The 16,654-nt window shown below is 36.0% G+C and overlaps 1 protein-coding gene across 1 annotated transcript; it reads right to left on the bottom strand.

Moving 5' to 3' along the window:
- Positions 1-1,908: 1,908 nt before the first annotated feature.
- Positions 1,909-6,913, bottom strand: LOC112189915 (pentatricopeptide repeat-containing protein At3g03580-like). Its single transcript, XM_040513488.1, is given in 6 exon segments — positions 1,909-2,017; positions 2,268-2,423; positions 3,437-3,495; positions 3,595-3,756; positions 4,470-6,079; positions 6,082-6,913. Coding segments are annotated over 2 exon segments (2,304 nt in total). The 5' UTR covers positions 6,899-6,913; the 3' UTR covers positions 1,909-2,017; positions 2,268-2,423; positions 3,437-3,495; positions 3,595-3,756; positions 4,470-4,592.
- Positions 6,914-16,654: the final 9,741 nt, after the last annotated feature.

Raw genomic sequence — 16,654 nt, 5'->3', positions numbered from 1 at the left:
GTGTGTGTGTGTGGTGGTGGTGGTTTGTTATATTGAAAGCAATATTTGTGATAGGGTTCATATTATTGTTTTTGGGTTGACTTTTCGGAAAACAATAGATTATGGAAAGGGTTGATTTCTATTGTTTGAAAAGTGTTGTGTATTGTGGAACATTTTTAGGTTATGGGTGACTTATTTAAATGTTAGGTCTTTGTACCGGGAGTAATTAATAGAGATCAATTACGGTGAATCTTTTACTTTAGATTCGGGTAACATTTTGGGTCCAGTGTGACTTGCTTAATATTTTAGTTTTTGTATCGGGAGGTCACAGTTAGTGATCGGGATTGTGTAACATTTTGGGTCCAGTGCAACTCCTTTAAATGTTTTGGTATTTATACCGGGGATCCAAATACTTGAGGGTTGAGGATCGGGGATCACAAATAGTGATCAAGGGTCACAAATGTGGCCAAGGCATGTTATCAGGAACCACCCCTTAGCCGTGTTAATGGTTACGATCAGTTAGAGCTCTAGTCTGTCTGCCGAGGTATCTCATAGGGGTAACAGTGAGATTACTTAGGACTCATGAGTACAAGTTTTTAAAAGAGAGTCTTGAGTATATTATTTCTTTTATTGTCTGTGAAGGACGGGAGTTTTCATATTTAATTGTCGGGGTTTCAATTAATATGATTTTGTCACCATGTGACACGTGTTTCCTTATGAGTAAAGGATGGGAAGTCTCGAAAGAAACCAAGCGCGAGTTGTTTTCCTTAAATGGAACTGGTGGATTTTCTTGTGATTTGTGTCAATTGTTTCCTTCATTGGAACTAGTGGGTTTTCTTGTGATTGGTGTGAGTTGTTTAAATTGTTGTGTTTAGTTTACTCATACAAGCTTTCATAAGCTTACCGGGTTTGTCTACTGCAACTCTATGCATTATCCCATGGTGTAGGGGTTTAGCCTACAGGTTAGGGTAATTGTGGCTGAAGCTGAGATCCGATAGTTGCAGATTACGGTAGGAAGCCAATTTTGTTGACTTTACCATTGTTAAGACTTCCGCTTTGAAGTAAGCTTTGAGGAGTATTTACTTATTATTTTGTTGTGGCAATTTAATTCGTAAACTTGTGTAATATATGACTTGGCAGAGCGAGTCTGTATTGATATTGTGAGTTCAGGGCATTAGTATGTACTTGGTTTTAAAGGAAAAAGTCTTCTAAGTATTTTGTATTGATGGCTAAACCATCACGCATGTATAATTCTGGGATTATACTGATTTTTAATTTGGTTTAAAAAATCAGGGCGTGACAACATAATACTTTCTTGGCTTTCTCGTTAAAGTGGCCAACTAAATATGTTTTGGATTTTAAGTGTTTATGATCAATATGTATCATATGTTCTGTAGCTTAGGTTTATGATCAATATGTATTAAATTAGTATATTGTATCATATGTTTCGAGTTTTACCCTTAATTTGTGATCATTATGTGTTTGGGGTCTGTGTGGTCACATGACCATCTTTCCAAGCCTCATGATGTACCAGAGATGGTGTAGCACTTCTTATTAGAAATATGGAAGATATATTTAGGGCTAATGGCCTGAATTATGTTAGAAGTAGCAGATAATGGCTCTAGTTTGTATCGTCTCAACCTACTTATAACACCACTTCCGATGAATGAATTTCATATTATGATAAATAGTAAATACGCAATATTTAAGGTACTTTTGGGGTAAAAAAATTTATAGGTATCAAAAAATACATTTTGCTAAATAAGAAAAACAACTCAAAAGGGAACTCATAAGCTTCCATGTTCGGATCCAGATACTACCGTAAGGATCGTGAACCCAAACTTGAAAGAGTTTATGTTTGTGGCATTGAAGAAGGCAGCCGGAGACTTCAAACTAAACTCGATTTTCGGGGAGGGAGTTTTTTTTTTTTGGTGGGGGGGGCGTTGTGTTGTTGGACGAGAACACGTACGCGCTGTCTAAGGCAGGCATCAGCATGGCCGTCGCCGTCAAGAAGTCCAACCCGGATAGCTATCAAGGCCTGCAAGGATGGGAGGTAATTAATTAAGTTTAAGTTTGAATTATGTATTCTCATGTCATTTCATGTGTAGCATTTTCTAGGTAGTTAGGCACTTAGGCAACAATTTCAAAATACGAAGAATTCGATATGATAATCATGATCACATGTATAGTTTTCAATCAATAAAATAGTAGCTAGTTTAGAGGGATCCTATAGCTGCAAAAGTCTCAGTTCCCGGCGTTTAAGAATTTTGAGTACTGACCTCACATACATTTTTGGAAATTGCAGAATTACCAGTTGCGACATGCTCTGGGCCTGCATAGCCATAAGTGATAAGTACCCATGACGTGTGTTGTTACGTGCGAGCTTCCATATCTATTGGTCCAAGCCGTACCAACCCGAAATCTGAAAGTTTTGCAATGCAATCCTAGAAAACAATAGACGATGAGCGTAAGGTTATTTCTCCCAACATCGTTAGATAAAGTGTCCAGTTTGAGATGGTACTCATCTGATCCAGCAAAATATTGGAGGCACTACTAGAGAAAATTCATTCAGGGGATGAAATCATTTTGTCCCTAAAAGTTGAGAATTCATCCCCGAAAAAATTAGACAATCAAAGAAATAAGAGATGAAACTCACTCCGTCTCTTTTGTTTTCAATTTTCTTTTTCAAATTTAATGAGGCCAATTAGACAAATAGGAGACGAAACTCACTCTGTCTCTTTTTATTCTTAAATTTTTAATAATTTTTAAATTTTATTTTAATTTTAATAAATTATTAAATGATAGTAGGCGTTATATACAAATAAATTTCTTTTTTTGACAAAAAATAACAAATTTATTATGGTTAATGTAGAGATAAATAAAGCCACACCATCAACATTTTTTCAACTCCATCTAATATGAAGAAGTTGAGCACTTTCACAAGTCTTCAACTAGAAATACAATTCTGCAACTAATCAAGAGCATCCATGTGTGAATAACCATAGACAACGTCCTAATAAATAGAAACTCACGAAAACCTAATAAGCTTAATGCATATGGCCAAAATCCTCTTCATGTTACTCCTCTTTAGCATCCATTTCGTGGGATACCATTATCACACGGCGGAAACATATTGCTTTTCCATAGGCCGCAAACTTGGCTTCCAGTTCATCTGTTTTCAATATCGTTCCAAATCACACAGCTGCATATAACTTTACACTTTTCAACTTATTCAAACTCATAAAAATTGCAAACGTCTCAGGACTTTTCCATCCCCAAAACGTCAACAACAACTCACTAATTAATAAGCCATGAAATCCTAATAGTACTAGTATCAAATGCAAAAGAAACCACAACAACATTCTGGCAATGAAGAGACTCGACCAAAAGATATAATCCTACAAGAAATTTATCCAAAAAGACTTGAGAAATTATTCAAGCTAAGGGATAGTAGTACCTGTCATTGATAACTTCCTCTTCCTGTCGTTGGCAGATGTCTTACTCGGTTTCAACATCCTAAGAACCAACAGTAAAAGACAAAGTATTAATAAGTATTGTAATACTCAGCAAAATAAAAATATCTTTATAGTAAATATCAAGAATGAAAATCAATACCAACAATTGAAATTTAAAGCATGTTAAAAAAATGACAGGTCCTGCTCTTTTAGAAGTACACACAAAACTGTTCCCAATCATATCAGACCTAACCCACATGAATGCTGGCGCTGGTACATCAATTACAGGCCCAGATCTCAACCTTTCAGAACCTCGCCCTATCTGCAGCAACACATAAATCATGCAATCAGATAACTACATGAGAAGTAAATGAGTGACTTGGCAAAATTTTGTCGATTGATGGAAACCACCGGTCATAAACTAAAGCCAGAATTATGCAGCTTCTTAAAGAATATCAAAACTATTAACTTACCATCATAATTTCTGGAAACAAAGCTAAGATGCCGACTTTACTAGAGTTTAGACAAGCAATATTAAAGAATCATTCACTGGGTAGGATTTAGGAATTTGAGGTTATTTAATTTTTTCTCTCTCTTCTACGTATTTCAGAGGAAAGGTAGGAGTAAATAATTTTTCCCTCTTCAAGCACACTATAAGCTCTAACCTCAAATCAGTCTGGTAAATCTCCTTGAAACATTGGACCTACACCATATGATGAAAGACAAGAACTCAACGATGTTACTCAAACAAGAAAAACAGGCTCTATCTTATAAGAGCATGAATGATAACCTCAGCATTCACTGAAAATACCACGAAGGTGTCTTTGGTGTGTGTGTGTGCGCGCGCGCGTGCGTGCCAGCTTGTATATGTTCTTTGAAGAATAGGGTGAGTGAGAATCAAGAAATAAAAAATAAAAAACGTGTTAGAAACAATTTAAACATGTTCAAATTGAGACATCTATCCAGAAGAACATTTTCTTTAAAAATTTATAGATTTCCAATTCAAAAGGAAAAGGGTTACTCATCAATCATTACCTGATATGGCCAGCCTATCCCTCTCTTATAAAGTCTTTCTTCTCATCCTTCTCAGAAGTGAGATGAATCGCAAATCATGAAACCCTTGCTTGCCCAGCAAACCTACAACTACAAAAGACAACCTCAGCCCTTCTTTTGAATCTCCATCCAGCTAAATCCAGGATCTTTTGTGAGTCCTTTAGCTTTCATGTGTTTCCTCATCGTTCTCACTTTATCCCACTTCCCTAAAGCTGCATATACATTCGACACCAAAACATGATACCCCGTGTCATAAGAATTCAATTGAACAATCTGCTCTGAGACATGTGCAGCTATCTTTTCTTCTCCATTTTCTCGGCAAGCACTAAGTAAAGATCCCCATATACTTGCATCAGCCTTCATCGGCATTGTATGGATAAAGTCCTCAGCTTGAGCTAATAGCCCAGAGCGGGATAGAAGGTCAACTACACAAGCATAGTGCTCCATCCTAGGCTCAACTTTGTAGTGTTTCTTCATTCGGTCAAAGTAAGCCAGACCGTCTTCTACCAAACCTGAATGGCTACAAGCATATATGACGGCTAGAAAAGCTAGATGATCAGGAAGAACACCAGCTGCTTCCATTTCTTCAAATGCTCTCAATGCTTTCTCACCTTCACCATATGTCCCATATGCAGAGATCAACGAAGTCCATGTCACCACATCCTTTATGTACATTTGCTCAAATATTCGTATGGAGCTTTCCAAGCTACCACAACTAGAGTACATTTCGATTAGTGCATTCCCAACTGGAACATCTGAATGAAATCCTAACCTGAAAATGCAGCCATGGATCTCTTGTCCTTTTTGCTTGGCAGCAAGTAAGGAACACACTGGTAAGATGCCTAACATTGTTGCTGTGTCAGGCATCACTCCCTCATTTCTCATTCTAAGAATCATTTTAAAACCTAAACTACAGTCTTCATTATGGGTGCATGCAGAAATTATGCTATTCCATGTTACAACATCACGTGCTGTCATGCTGTCAAATACTTTTAGTGCATCTTGTATTTTGCCACATTTAGCATACAAATCGACAAGAACATTGTTGACAATAACATCTGAATCAAATCCCAGCTTCACTATATCACAGTGGATCATTTTCCCCTGGTCCACATGTCTGATTTGAGTATAGACAGACAGAATTGTCACACAACTCACAGAATCAGGTTTCATATTACTCCGCATCATCTTAAAAAGATTTAACCCTTCATCAAAACAACCATTAAGAAAGTAACCATTGATCATAGAATTCCATGACACAGAATCTCTGCATTCCATGTAGTCAAATACTTCCCGTGAAGCTAATAGACTTCCACATTTTGCATACGTATCAATAAGTACATTGTTCGCCATTGTATCAAATTCAAAACCACTTCTTTTCATGTAGCCATGAACATATTTTGCAAGTTCCAAGTCTTGTAAATGTGAACAAGCACGGAGCACGGATGTGATTGTTAGCAAATCAGGTGTGAATTCCTTTATCATTACCCTGAACAAATTGATTGCCTCTTCAAATAATCCCAACTGCGAGTACCCACAAATCACAGTGTTCCAACTAACAGAGTCCCTAACTACCATCTCATCAAAAGAATTTGAGCATCTTTAGACCAACCAAATTTGAAGTACATTGAGAGAAGCCCATTACTTACTAAAACATCTGCATGCACTCCAATCTTTTCAACCATAGCATGAACTAACCGACCCTCCTTAACATCAACCAAGCCTCCACACGCAGGCAGAACACTAGATATCGAAAAACAATCCGGTAACAACCCATCAATTCTTAATCTACGAAACATTTCCAAAGCTTCCTCCCAATATGCATTTGAACCGTACCCCGAAATCAGACTATTCCACGACACAATATCTCTTTCAGGCATTTCATCGAACACATGGCGTGCATTACCAAGTTCACCAAATCTAGCATACATATCTATCAATGCATTACATATATACAAGTCTGAGCCGAAACCCTTCTCCAGAATACGGTGATGCACAACCATACCCATTTCCAGATCACACAACCCAGCACAGGCATTGATCACTGAAGGAAAGGTATACCTATCAGGCTGAACATTCATTCCATGCATTTCATTGTAATGGTCAAGAGCTTTTGAGTGAAGCCCATTATGGATAAGTGCTCTGATGATTGAGTTCCATAGATAGGGATTGTGTTTGGGCCAAACTTGGTGGAAAACTGAGAGGGAAGAAATGGGGTATCTGAGTTGGGCATACTTGCTTATGAGCTTGCCAGAGAACAACACAGATTGGTGTAATCCTAAAGTGATGATCAGTGAGTTGAGTTTGTGTACTTCTCTTCTAGTTTTACTGGAAGACAGAGATTTTGAGAACATTGAATAGACAACTTGTTTGCTAAGACCATAGAAGCTGCTTACGTTCGCAGTTCTCATTTGAGTACGAAAAAGAATGCCTTGGTTTTGCCCTGCATCCTGGATTATAAGTTCCCCTCTCTTTTCTCTTTCCAAAAACGCTGTCGTTTTTTAAAATTGCAAAGCGAAATGAAAAGTGGAAACTGGAAAGTAATTCTTTAACGGGAGATGATTCACAATACAAACGTGCATTTACACTAATACGAATGATTATATTAAATACATTTTTTATTTACTAAAAAAAAATTGTTGATTATAAGTATCAAGGATTAAAATTACCTAGTAAGTGTTGTATCACTTCCATCACCGGTGTATAGAAAAACTTCTATTCTTTAGTACATTGGTCTCTTGCGTATCATTCTAGTCTCTACTAATTTTTGGGTTTTTGTGTGATGAATTTTGAAAGTGGATATGCTTCTGAGAAATTTGGGTATCATTTGACTGCCAATAGTGGATGAAATGAGAGTTTGTGATTCCTTGAAATACTCTTGAAAAAGAGTATCTAAGAAATTTAATACTATGGTAGTGGTGAATGGTGATGTTTGTGTTTGGTTATCTAATTGTGCTATTGAATAGGATACATGTGGATCCACTTGAGGATTATAAAACTTGCTCAAATGAGAACATATTTTGAACTTGAATTGCTTCTAATTTTTAGTTGTATTAGTATGTTGTTGAGGGAGCATAATTTAACTATATTTAATTGCACTCAAAAGTATGCTTCTGAAATTGGGTTTTGCTGAGGCATGGGTGGAAGTGGTAATGGCTAGTATTCAGACAGTCAGCTACTCTTTTCTAGTGAATGGAGAGGTGCGGGGTTATGTTAAACCCACTAGGGGCATTCGACAAGGGGAACCATTATCTCAATATTTGTTTATTCTGTGTGGAGAAGGACTGTCGGCTTTGATCACGCACGTTGTCAATCAACGGTGGCTACAGGGGTTACGGATTAATTCTTATGCTCCGGTGTTACACCATTTGCTTTTTGCAGATGATTGCTTCCTGTTTGGAACTGCAACTGAAGAGGAGTGTCAATAAATTCGGAATATTTTGTATACCTATGAGATAGCCTCAGGACAATGGGTTAACCTCCAAAAGAGTGAGGTCGCTTTCAGTAAAGGTATGAGTTTGGCTCGGCAGGAATTTTTAGCCCAGTTGTTGGGAGTGAAGCGAGTTGATAAACATGATAGGTACCTTGGTTTACCAACTCATGTGGGACGGAAGAAATCTGCAGCTTTCAGTTATTTGAAGGAGAAGCTTACTAAGAAGGTTGTGAGTTGGAGAGCAAAGCTGTTAAGTGGTGCAGGTAAAGAAATTTTAATTAAGGCAGTGGGACAAGCAGTGCCAATGTATGTTATGAATTGTTACAAGCTACCGTTGAGTTTATGTGATTACTTGCATCAGCTGTGTGCGGGTTTCTGGTGGGGTGACTCGGAAGAACAAAACAAGATTCATTGGCGGTCTTGGGAACGGCTGTGTGTTCCCAAACAAGATGGCGGTATGGGTTTCAAGAATCTGCATTGGTTTAATTTGGCAATGCTAGCGAAGCAGAGTTGGAGATTGTTTCAGCAGCCTCACTCTTTAATAGCTAGACTTTATAAGGCACTATATCACCCCCATGATGAGTATTGTAATGCAGAATTGGGATATGCCCCGTCTTTCTCTTGGCGCAGTATATTGGAGGCTCGACAAGTACTCATACAAGGGTTAATATGGCAAGTCGGCATAGGTTCCCAGATTGATATTTGGAATCATAATTGGATTCCAGATGTCTATCCGAGGTGTCCAGTATCTCCCCCTGCTCAAGATGCACCTAAGTTTGTTATGGAGCTTATTGATCCGCATACAAGAAACTGGGATTTGGTACTTCTCCAACGATATTTCTGTCCAGCTGATATTGATTTAATTTTGAGCATTCCATTGAGTCGCTCTGCTAGGCCGAACAAACAGATTTGGCATTTTAATAAGAAGGGAGTATTCACCACCAACAGTGCCTATTTCGTGGCAAGGGATATGGCATTAGGCATGGTTTTAACTCCCAAGCCACCTGTTGACCCGCTAAGAGGAGTTTGGAGGCCTATCTGGAACGCAACAGTACCTGGTAAAGTAGCACTCCATGCTTGGAGAGTGGCTAGTCAGATATTGCCAACACGAACTAGTTTGAGCACCAAAGGGTATAATGGTGAGCTAGGTTGCGTTCTTTGTGATCATACGCACGAAGACAGTTTGCATTTATTTGTGACTTGCCCTTATGCTCAGGAAGTCTGGAGTCGGGCTGGGATGAATTGGCAGAGTATCCCAGCTACATCTATCCAAGAATGGCTTATAGCGGTCGCTTCACAAGTTAACAAGGAAGGTATGAACAAGGTGATCATGCTTATGTGGGGCATTTGGAAGAATAGAAATGCACAGGTCTGGGACCAGAAAAGCAAGCATGCTTCTGAGGCTTATCTAATTACGATGGGGTGGTATGAGGAGTTCAAGAAAAGTAATGTTAGGCCTTCACAACAATATAGGGAGATTATTCGATGGCAACCACCTATAGAGCGAGTCTTAAAGATGAATTGTGACGGTGCATATCAGGCCGCTTCATGACACGGTGGCGGAGGGTGCGTGTTGCGGAATAGTGATGGTATCTTCCTTGCTTGTCAAGTGCGCCCATATGCCTTGCTTACGTCCCCCTTTCATGCTGAGCTTGCAGCGCTCAAAGATGGGATAATCATGGCTCAAACCATGCAGCACTCCGAGGTAATATTTGAAAGTGATTGTGCTTTGTTGGTCCAAGCCATCCAGATGGTTTCACATGATCTCTCTACCATGAATGTTTTGGTTGAAGAGGTTAGATCTTTACTACTAGATAATCCTGGATTTAGCATTATACATGTCAAAAGAGAAGCAAACAAGATTGCACATCTGTTGGCTTCTCATGCTATTAGGAATAATGTAAGCCAACTTTGGTTGGTAACAGCTCCTGAATTTATAAGGGATGTCATTCGAAACGATGTAATCGTTATCTGATTCAATGAAATCACAATTTCAAAAAAAAAAGTGTCGAATGAGTCATGGTTGAGTGATCATTTGTGGAATTTTCTCTTCAAAATAATTTGCACTTTTAAAGCTGAGGCTTACTCTAGTGTTAGGAAATTATTTGAGATTTCAAAAGAGTTGTTCTAGTTTGACCTCTAAATTTGATATTTGGACCTCCATCTTTTTTTAATTAATTTCAAAAAATAGTATAAAGAAATCGGGGATAATTGATGTGGAAAAAAAACAAGAATATTTCTTGAATGCATGAAAGATGCATGCAAGAAGCCTAGTAGTTATATATACGATTCTTAAAACTATTAGCATCTAAGCACACTTTCTTTTTCTCCGATCTTTTAAGGATTTAGGGCTACTTTGGGATTATTGCTGTGACTTTTTTTAAAAAAATAAAAAATACTAGCTGTGTTGTGAAAATAATCAGTTGTGAAATTAAACAGTTTTGTGTTTGGTAAACAATACTTTTAAAATTTCTGTTAGTACATTAAACAACTTCTGAGAGTGTTTTGATCGAAAGCAGCTTCTAAAAGTAACATTTGGGTTGCTCCTAAAATTTGCTGCCAATGATTTGTAATTTTCAACTAAAGCTGCTTTTTATTTATTTACTAAACACAATAAAATCTAAAATTTTAGACAAAAGCTCGAGCATCAGTTGTTGGTACCTAAACTGCCTAATCCTACAGTCATGGGATATTTTCAGTTGCTACAAACATCTGAACTGATAAAAATATAATCATTGAAAAAATGGTGGTGCCAAACTCCAAACTCCGGTACAAAAAAAATCCACATTTACTGTCTCATACTATGCTTTTCTCCCTTGTGCCATCCACATAATATAACAAATCCAAAGCGAAAGAACATTCCAACATGAACAAATATCATACCTATCAGTAAATTAGTCATCCTCCATAGGAACCTCTGGAATATCAAACATGTGTGTATTATAGAGTTTTTCTATTGGAACCTCCAAATTTACTCACTTGACCTCTATGCTTTTTACACCACTTATCAAATTTTCAAATACTAAATTTACTCACTAAAACCTCACTAAACTTCCTCAAATAACCTCACTCATATAATTTGCAAACAAATTAGTATCTTTAAAATAAAAAATTTAGTCATTTCAATGATTTAATCACTTTATAAATCTTAACTAAATATACATTTCTTAATTAAACTTGAGTTTCAAAAATTAATGTCTAATCAATAAGAAATGCCATGAACTATTATGTTTTTTTTTTCTATTTTAGTTGTGCAAAAACAAAAAAAATGAAGAAATCATTTGTTTTTATTCTCAAAAAAAAAAATCATTCTTTTTTTTTTAATGTTTATTTTATTTTATTTTTGTACCACATGATTAATTATTTAAATTTTTTTAGATTTTTTTTTGTCAAATATAATGGATTGACTTAGATTTAGGTCATAAATTATAAGAGGATTTATTTTGTTTTCCCTCACCAATATACGTTCAACATATGTATCATACATTTTTATGTCACATGATCTTAATCATATTTTTAATTCTTATTAAATATATATGACTTTAATGAGTATGTAGTGAATTGGAAAATGAAAATCGATAAGGAATACAATCTAATATTTTTAAATTGGAAAGTCTACATAAAATAAATATAATATTTTTTTGGTATAATTGTTGTCCTTAATAGTCATTTTATAGTAGGTTATATATGTCATTTAATAATTCATAATAGAGTGAGGTTAAGTGAGCAGATTTAGAGGTCCCTATAGAAACTCTCATTAAACAGACATCGGACAATGTATGTTGGGTCAAGGGCAACAAAACTTGAGCAACTTCAATATCTAAAATATTTTGTATCTACATGCATCCTGAAATTTTATATTGTGCGCCAAGCTGCACAACTAAATTTTTTTTTCAGGGTTAAAATGGTTGAAAAATGTCCACATTTGCCAATTAATAACAAATTTTTATGTCTAAATTCATGGCCTTTTCAGGGTGCAAATACATGTCGATCTGTTGTTTCATTTATTTTGGTAAATTGTTTTATATTCTATAATTTGAACAAAAAACATATAGAGATATATAGAGGGCTTCCACTAAGGGATCTCTTTTTTTAGTCTTTTATAGGGATAGACATTAGACCATCATATTTTCAAATCTTAACCGTTCAGTTTTTAGATCCTAATGTATAGATCACTCATGCAAATTTTCAGCCAAATTGGTGAGGCATCCAAAACTGCAATTTACATGAACAGGCCGAATCTGTCGAACCGGAACCGTTCGTGTTTATAATGGTAAATTGCAGTTTTGGATGCCTTAACGATCATCAAATTGGTTGAAAATTTGCAGAAGTCATCTATACATTAGGACCTAAAAACAGAACGGTTAAGATGTGAAAATATGATCGAAAAGTTAGTCTAATGCCCTATCCCTATAAAAGACAAAAAAAATGGATCCATCACTAGAAGGGCCCTGTAGGGTTATTATCACAAGTAATACCTGAACTTATCCTCTATCTTATTGATGGTACCTGAACTTCAATTTTGATCATAAACAGTACCTGAACTTTTCGATTTCATTTCAAATGGTACCTATCACTAACTTCCGTTAAAAACTAACATGTGCAAAACACATGACCTATATTCAAGAGTAATTTGACGAAAATACCCATTTAAATAATTTTGTTTACTAGATATTTTGATCAATTAATATGTTAATAAAAATAGAAGTTCAATTAAAAATAGAATTAAAAATGTATCTCTACCCTCTTATGAAAATAAAATTTAAAAGCAAGATCTCATCAAAAATTAATTTGTTTTATAGATACAGACAAAACATTTCAAATAAAACTATAAAAAAAAAAAATTGGACAAACTATAAAACATTTAAAACCAAAAGCTTATCAAAACTTTTGTAATTCATTTTTTTTTTCCTGTCATTCATATCCCTTTTTAAGAGTTAATTACATATAAGTGCATCTTTGAATGTTTTTTTAGCCATAAGGCCACAAACTAATTTTTTTCCCTCATAAGGCCACTAGATTTAAAATGGTGTTATATTTTTGATATAAAAACCAACATATTTACATAAATGCCACTAGAGTAAAAGTCAACAACCATTCTCTCTCTCCTCTCCGGCAAGGTCTCCGGTTAACTCTGGCCGACCTCCGACCAACTTCCGGCAAACTCCGGAGACCACAAAATCTACTTTCACTGTCACCAAAAGCTATTGTGGCTAGCAACAAAAGCTACTCTAATAGATTTCCTGCAACCTCTGGCGAGGTCACGAAAGCTACTGTCACTAGCAACAAAAGCTACCCTCCCCAAAACCAAAAGCTATTATCCCCACCAACAAAAGCTACTATCACCAATACCAAAAGGTACTCTCACCAACAACAAATGCTACTGTCACAAATACCAGAAAGATACTCTCATCAGTAACAAAAGCTACTCTCACCATCACCAAAAGTTACTCTCATCAGTGCCAAAACCATAACCAAGCAGAACAAAAACTACTACCAAGTAGAACAAAAGCTACTCCCAGAGACTGAGAAAGCTGTTCTCACAGATTAACAATGCTATGGAAATGTAAAGGATACAACAACAAAAAAAGTGCTACTACAATCAAGAAATGAAACCATATCCAATGATAAAAAAAGCATCTAGGGTTCAACAATGATATAACTATGTAAAAAGCTACTTCTATAGTTGTAAAAAGCCACTAATATAGTTATGAAAATTTATTACAACAGTGGTATAAAGCTACTGTCATTTTTCAATGGTGATGCCCTAATCCCATAGGCATAATTTTGCCACCTTCAGTATGAGGCTTCATTTCCACATTTCTTGGTTAGCCGAATGATCTCTTGGCCAATGGAGACTTCAATATCCAAATTCACATGAGTTTCGAAATCTACCACTATAAATGCAAAGGGGAAGAATTCTACAAGAACAAAGATACAACAAAATATTAGTACCTATTTGAAATAAAAACTAAAAAATAACAATGTATTGCTTTGCTGGAAACATGGCACTCTTTATCAACTTGATAATAAAAAATAAGCAATCTCCAAAGCTACTGACATTAATACAGAAAGCTACTATAACACATGTACAGAACTATTGGACCAGTAATAAAAAGCTACTGACATAGGTACAGAAAGCTACTATAAAACATTGACAAAGCTACTGATAAAAACTTACTGACATAGGTACAGAAAACTACTATAACACATGTACAAAGTTACTGGACCAATAATAAAACTATTGACATAGATACTGATTGCACAAAACCATTTGATTATATATACATGTTAGTGTAACACAAATTCCAAACAATAAATGATAGACGTACGAAATCACAACAAAAAGAAAATTGAATTTCATTTAGAATCATGCTTTTCCAATTTGATAAGCTATTGACAAAAGACCATTTCAAATGAATCAAAATAAAAACAAAAAACTACTAACATCAGATTGAAAAGATACTAATATATGGATAGAAAGCTACTATCACTATGTTGAAAAACCACTATAACACTTATAGAGAGCTATCGACTTGAAATTAATCAAAATGAAAACAAAAAAACTACTGATATTAGATTAAAAAGATACTAACATAAGGATACTATAACAGTTATAAAGAGCTACCGACTTGAAATTAATCAAAATGAAAACAAAAAAGCTACTGATATTAGTTTGAAAAGATATTAACATAGAGATATAAAGCTATTATCACTGTGTTGAAAAACCAGCAATACAACCAGCACCATATCACATATCACAAAATCAGCCAAATAGAGCTCTAGTTAGGCAATCGAAATCAGCAAATTCAAAAAGAATTAATTGTAGACCAGGTTTTTAAAATCATAAGCAGCTTGAGACAACTAACAAAGATTTTAGAAACCACATAATACAACTGAGGACAAGCTAATAGCTTTTATATCCAGGAAGTAGGACAATAAACTTAATGCAACAATTTGCTCAGTGTGCCATTAAAGGATATTAGAGAAACAGTTCAAACACCCTAGTGATAACATCTCTACCAATATTGTCACGCCCCGAATTTTGAATAACAAATTCAAATCCGAAACATGAATAATAACCAATGCAAATAACGTCTTGAATTTTTTTTTCTTAACCAACGTCTCACAAAACATAAAACAAACCTCGTAGCAAACTATCTCTCGAGTCAAATATTACAATTTCACCATAAATAAAAGTTACGCTCAAAAGAGTCTATACAACACACCAAAATAGACCAAGTGCTGACGTCAACCCTACTGCCCTACTCAGCTCGCTCTCCACCCTGATTATCCTGACCTGCAGGATTATCCGCTACACCGTTTGAATAGTGTACCTGGATTGCAACAACACAAAACCCGGTAAGCTTTTTGCAAAACTCGTGAGTAAATAAGAAATGAACAATTGATTTAATAAATCACAATTCTTTTAACTCAAGTAAACAACCAACAATCTCAACAACCACAAAGAAAACGTCAAACCAACTCACGGGAAAACAACAAGGAATACAATCTCAAAATCCTCAAAGCACAAATATCACCACTTTGGTCCTATCCCACCACACGTTAGAGCTCTAACCACATCGTCACCTGTCACCTTGACCTAGGTTCAAGTAAACGACCCTAGTTAACTTGATAACCCTCGAACTTTGGACCTCCTTGTCCTCAGAACAATATACTTCGATTAACATTAAACTGTCGCTCTTTGGACTTTTCCCCTGTCCTCAGATCACATACACTTCGGTTATCATTAACCGAAGATCCTTAGACCATTCAGTCCTCGGAACCCTAAATTCTCTACCTTTTATTCAACTCACAAGATCGTCATGAATATCACAACATTTATCAATCATCATTATCACAATTAATCATGGCAATTGCACAAACAATATCATATCATACCAAGCTATCACAATTCCACACACACCTCAATGTCACACCATTCCACATATAATCACGTAAAAATATATATACGTAATCATCCACTCAAGAATGACCACTAATACCAACTATAGTTCACACGGAGTAAAAACCAAGAAATTCATTTTTTATATACTTAAAAACTCATTCCTTAAAACCATTTTTCATGCATAGCAATTAATTGTGCAATAAGAAAATTCGGTTCATAAATGAACCATGTGAGATTTACTCACCTCCAATCCCGCTGTGTCTTCTCAACAGCTTAAAATACGGTTCCCAATCGTCCACCAACTCAAACCGTCAAACACCTAACCAAATACGATAATTAACTTAGCGTACAATTCAAGAACGCACTTATATGAAGATCCAACGGTCGGATCTTCACCCATGACCACACAAAGTCTTCGGGACAGTCCTACGATCATTATAACAAACTACATGTCTAACGGACGGTTCGATCTTCACAGATCACAAATCGAACGATCGAAATCGATCGAAATTGTAAAATTCATAACTATATCATACGATCTCCAAAATTCACATGCTATATATCGAAATGATTGTATGAACACGTAGAACATAAAATGGGCAGAAACTGCCCTTGGGATCCCCGGAGGTGGCCGGAAAAGGCCGCCGGAGTTAGGGACAGATCTGCCGCCGACCACCGCCTATGGTGTCGGGGCCGAGCTTTTCCTCTTCGTTTAATCATTTTGAGCAACTTTCATAACTAGCTCGAAGTCAGAAAATGAACGCAAGTGATCGAAAATACCTCAAACAGTCCGGTTTGGCCGGAAAATTTGCAGAAAACGGCGAA

Source organism: Rosa chinensis, chromosome 1, assembly GCF_002994745.2.
Source record: "Rosa chinensis cultivar Old Blush chromosome 1, RchiOBHm-V2, whole genome shotgun sequence".
NCBI lineage: Eukaryota > Viridiplantae > Streptophyta > Magnoliopsida > Rosales > Rosaceae > Rosa > Rosa chinensis.
The sequence above is the reverse complement of the archived record's forward strand: the minus strand, read 5'-3'. Positions and strand labels throughout refer to the sequence as shown.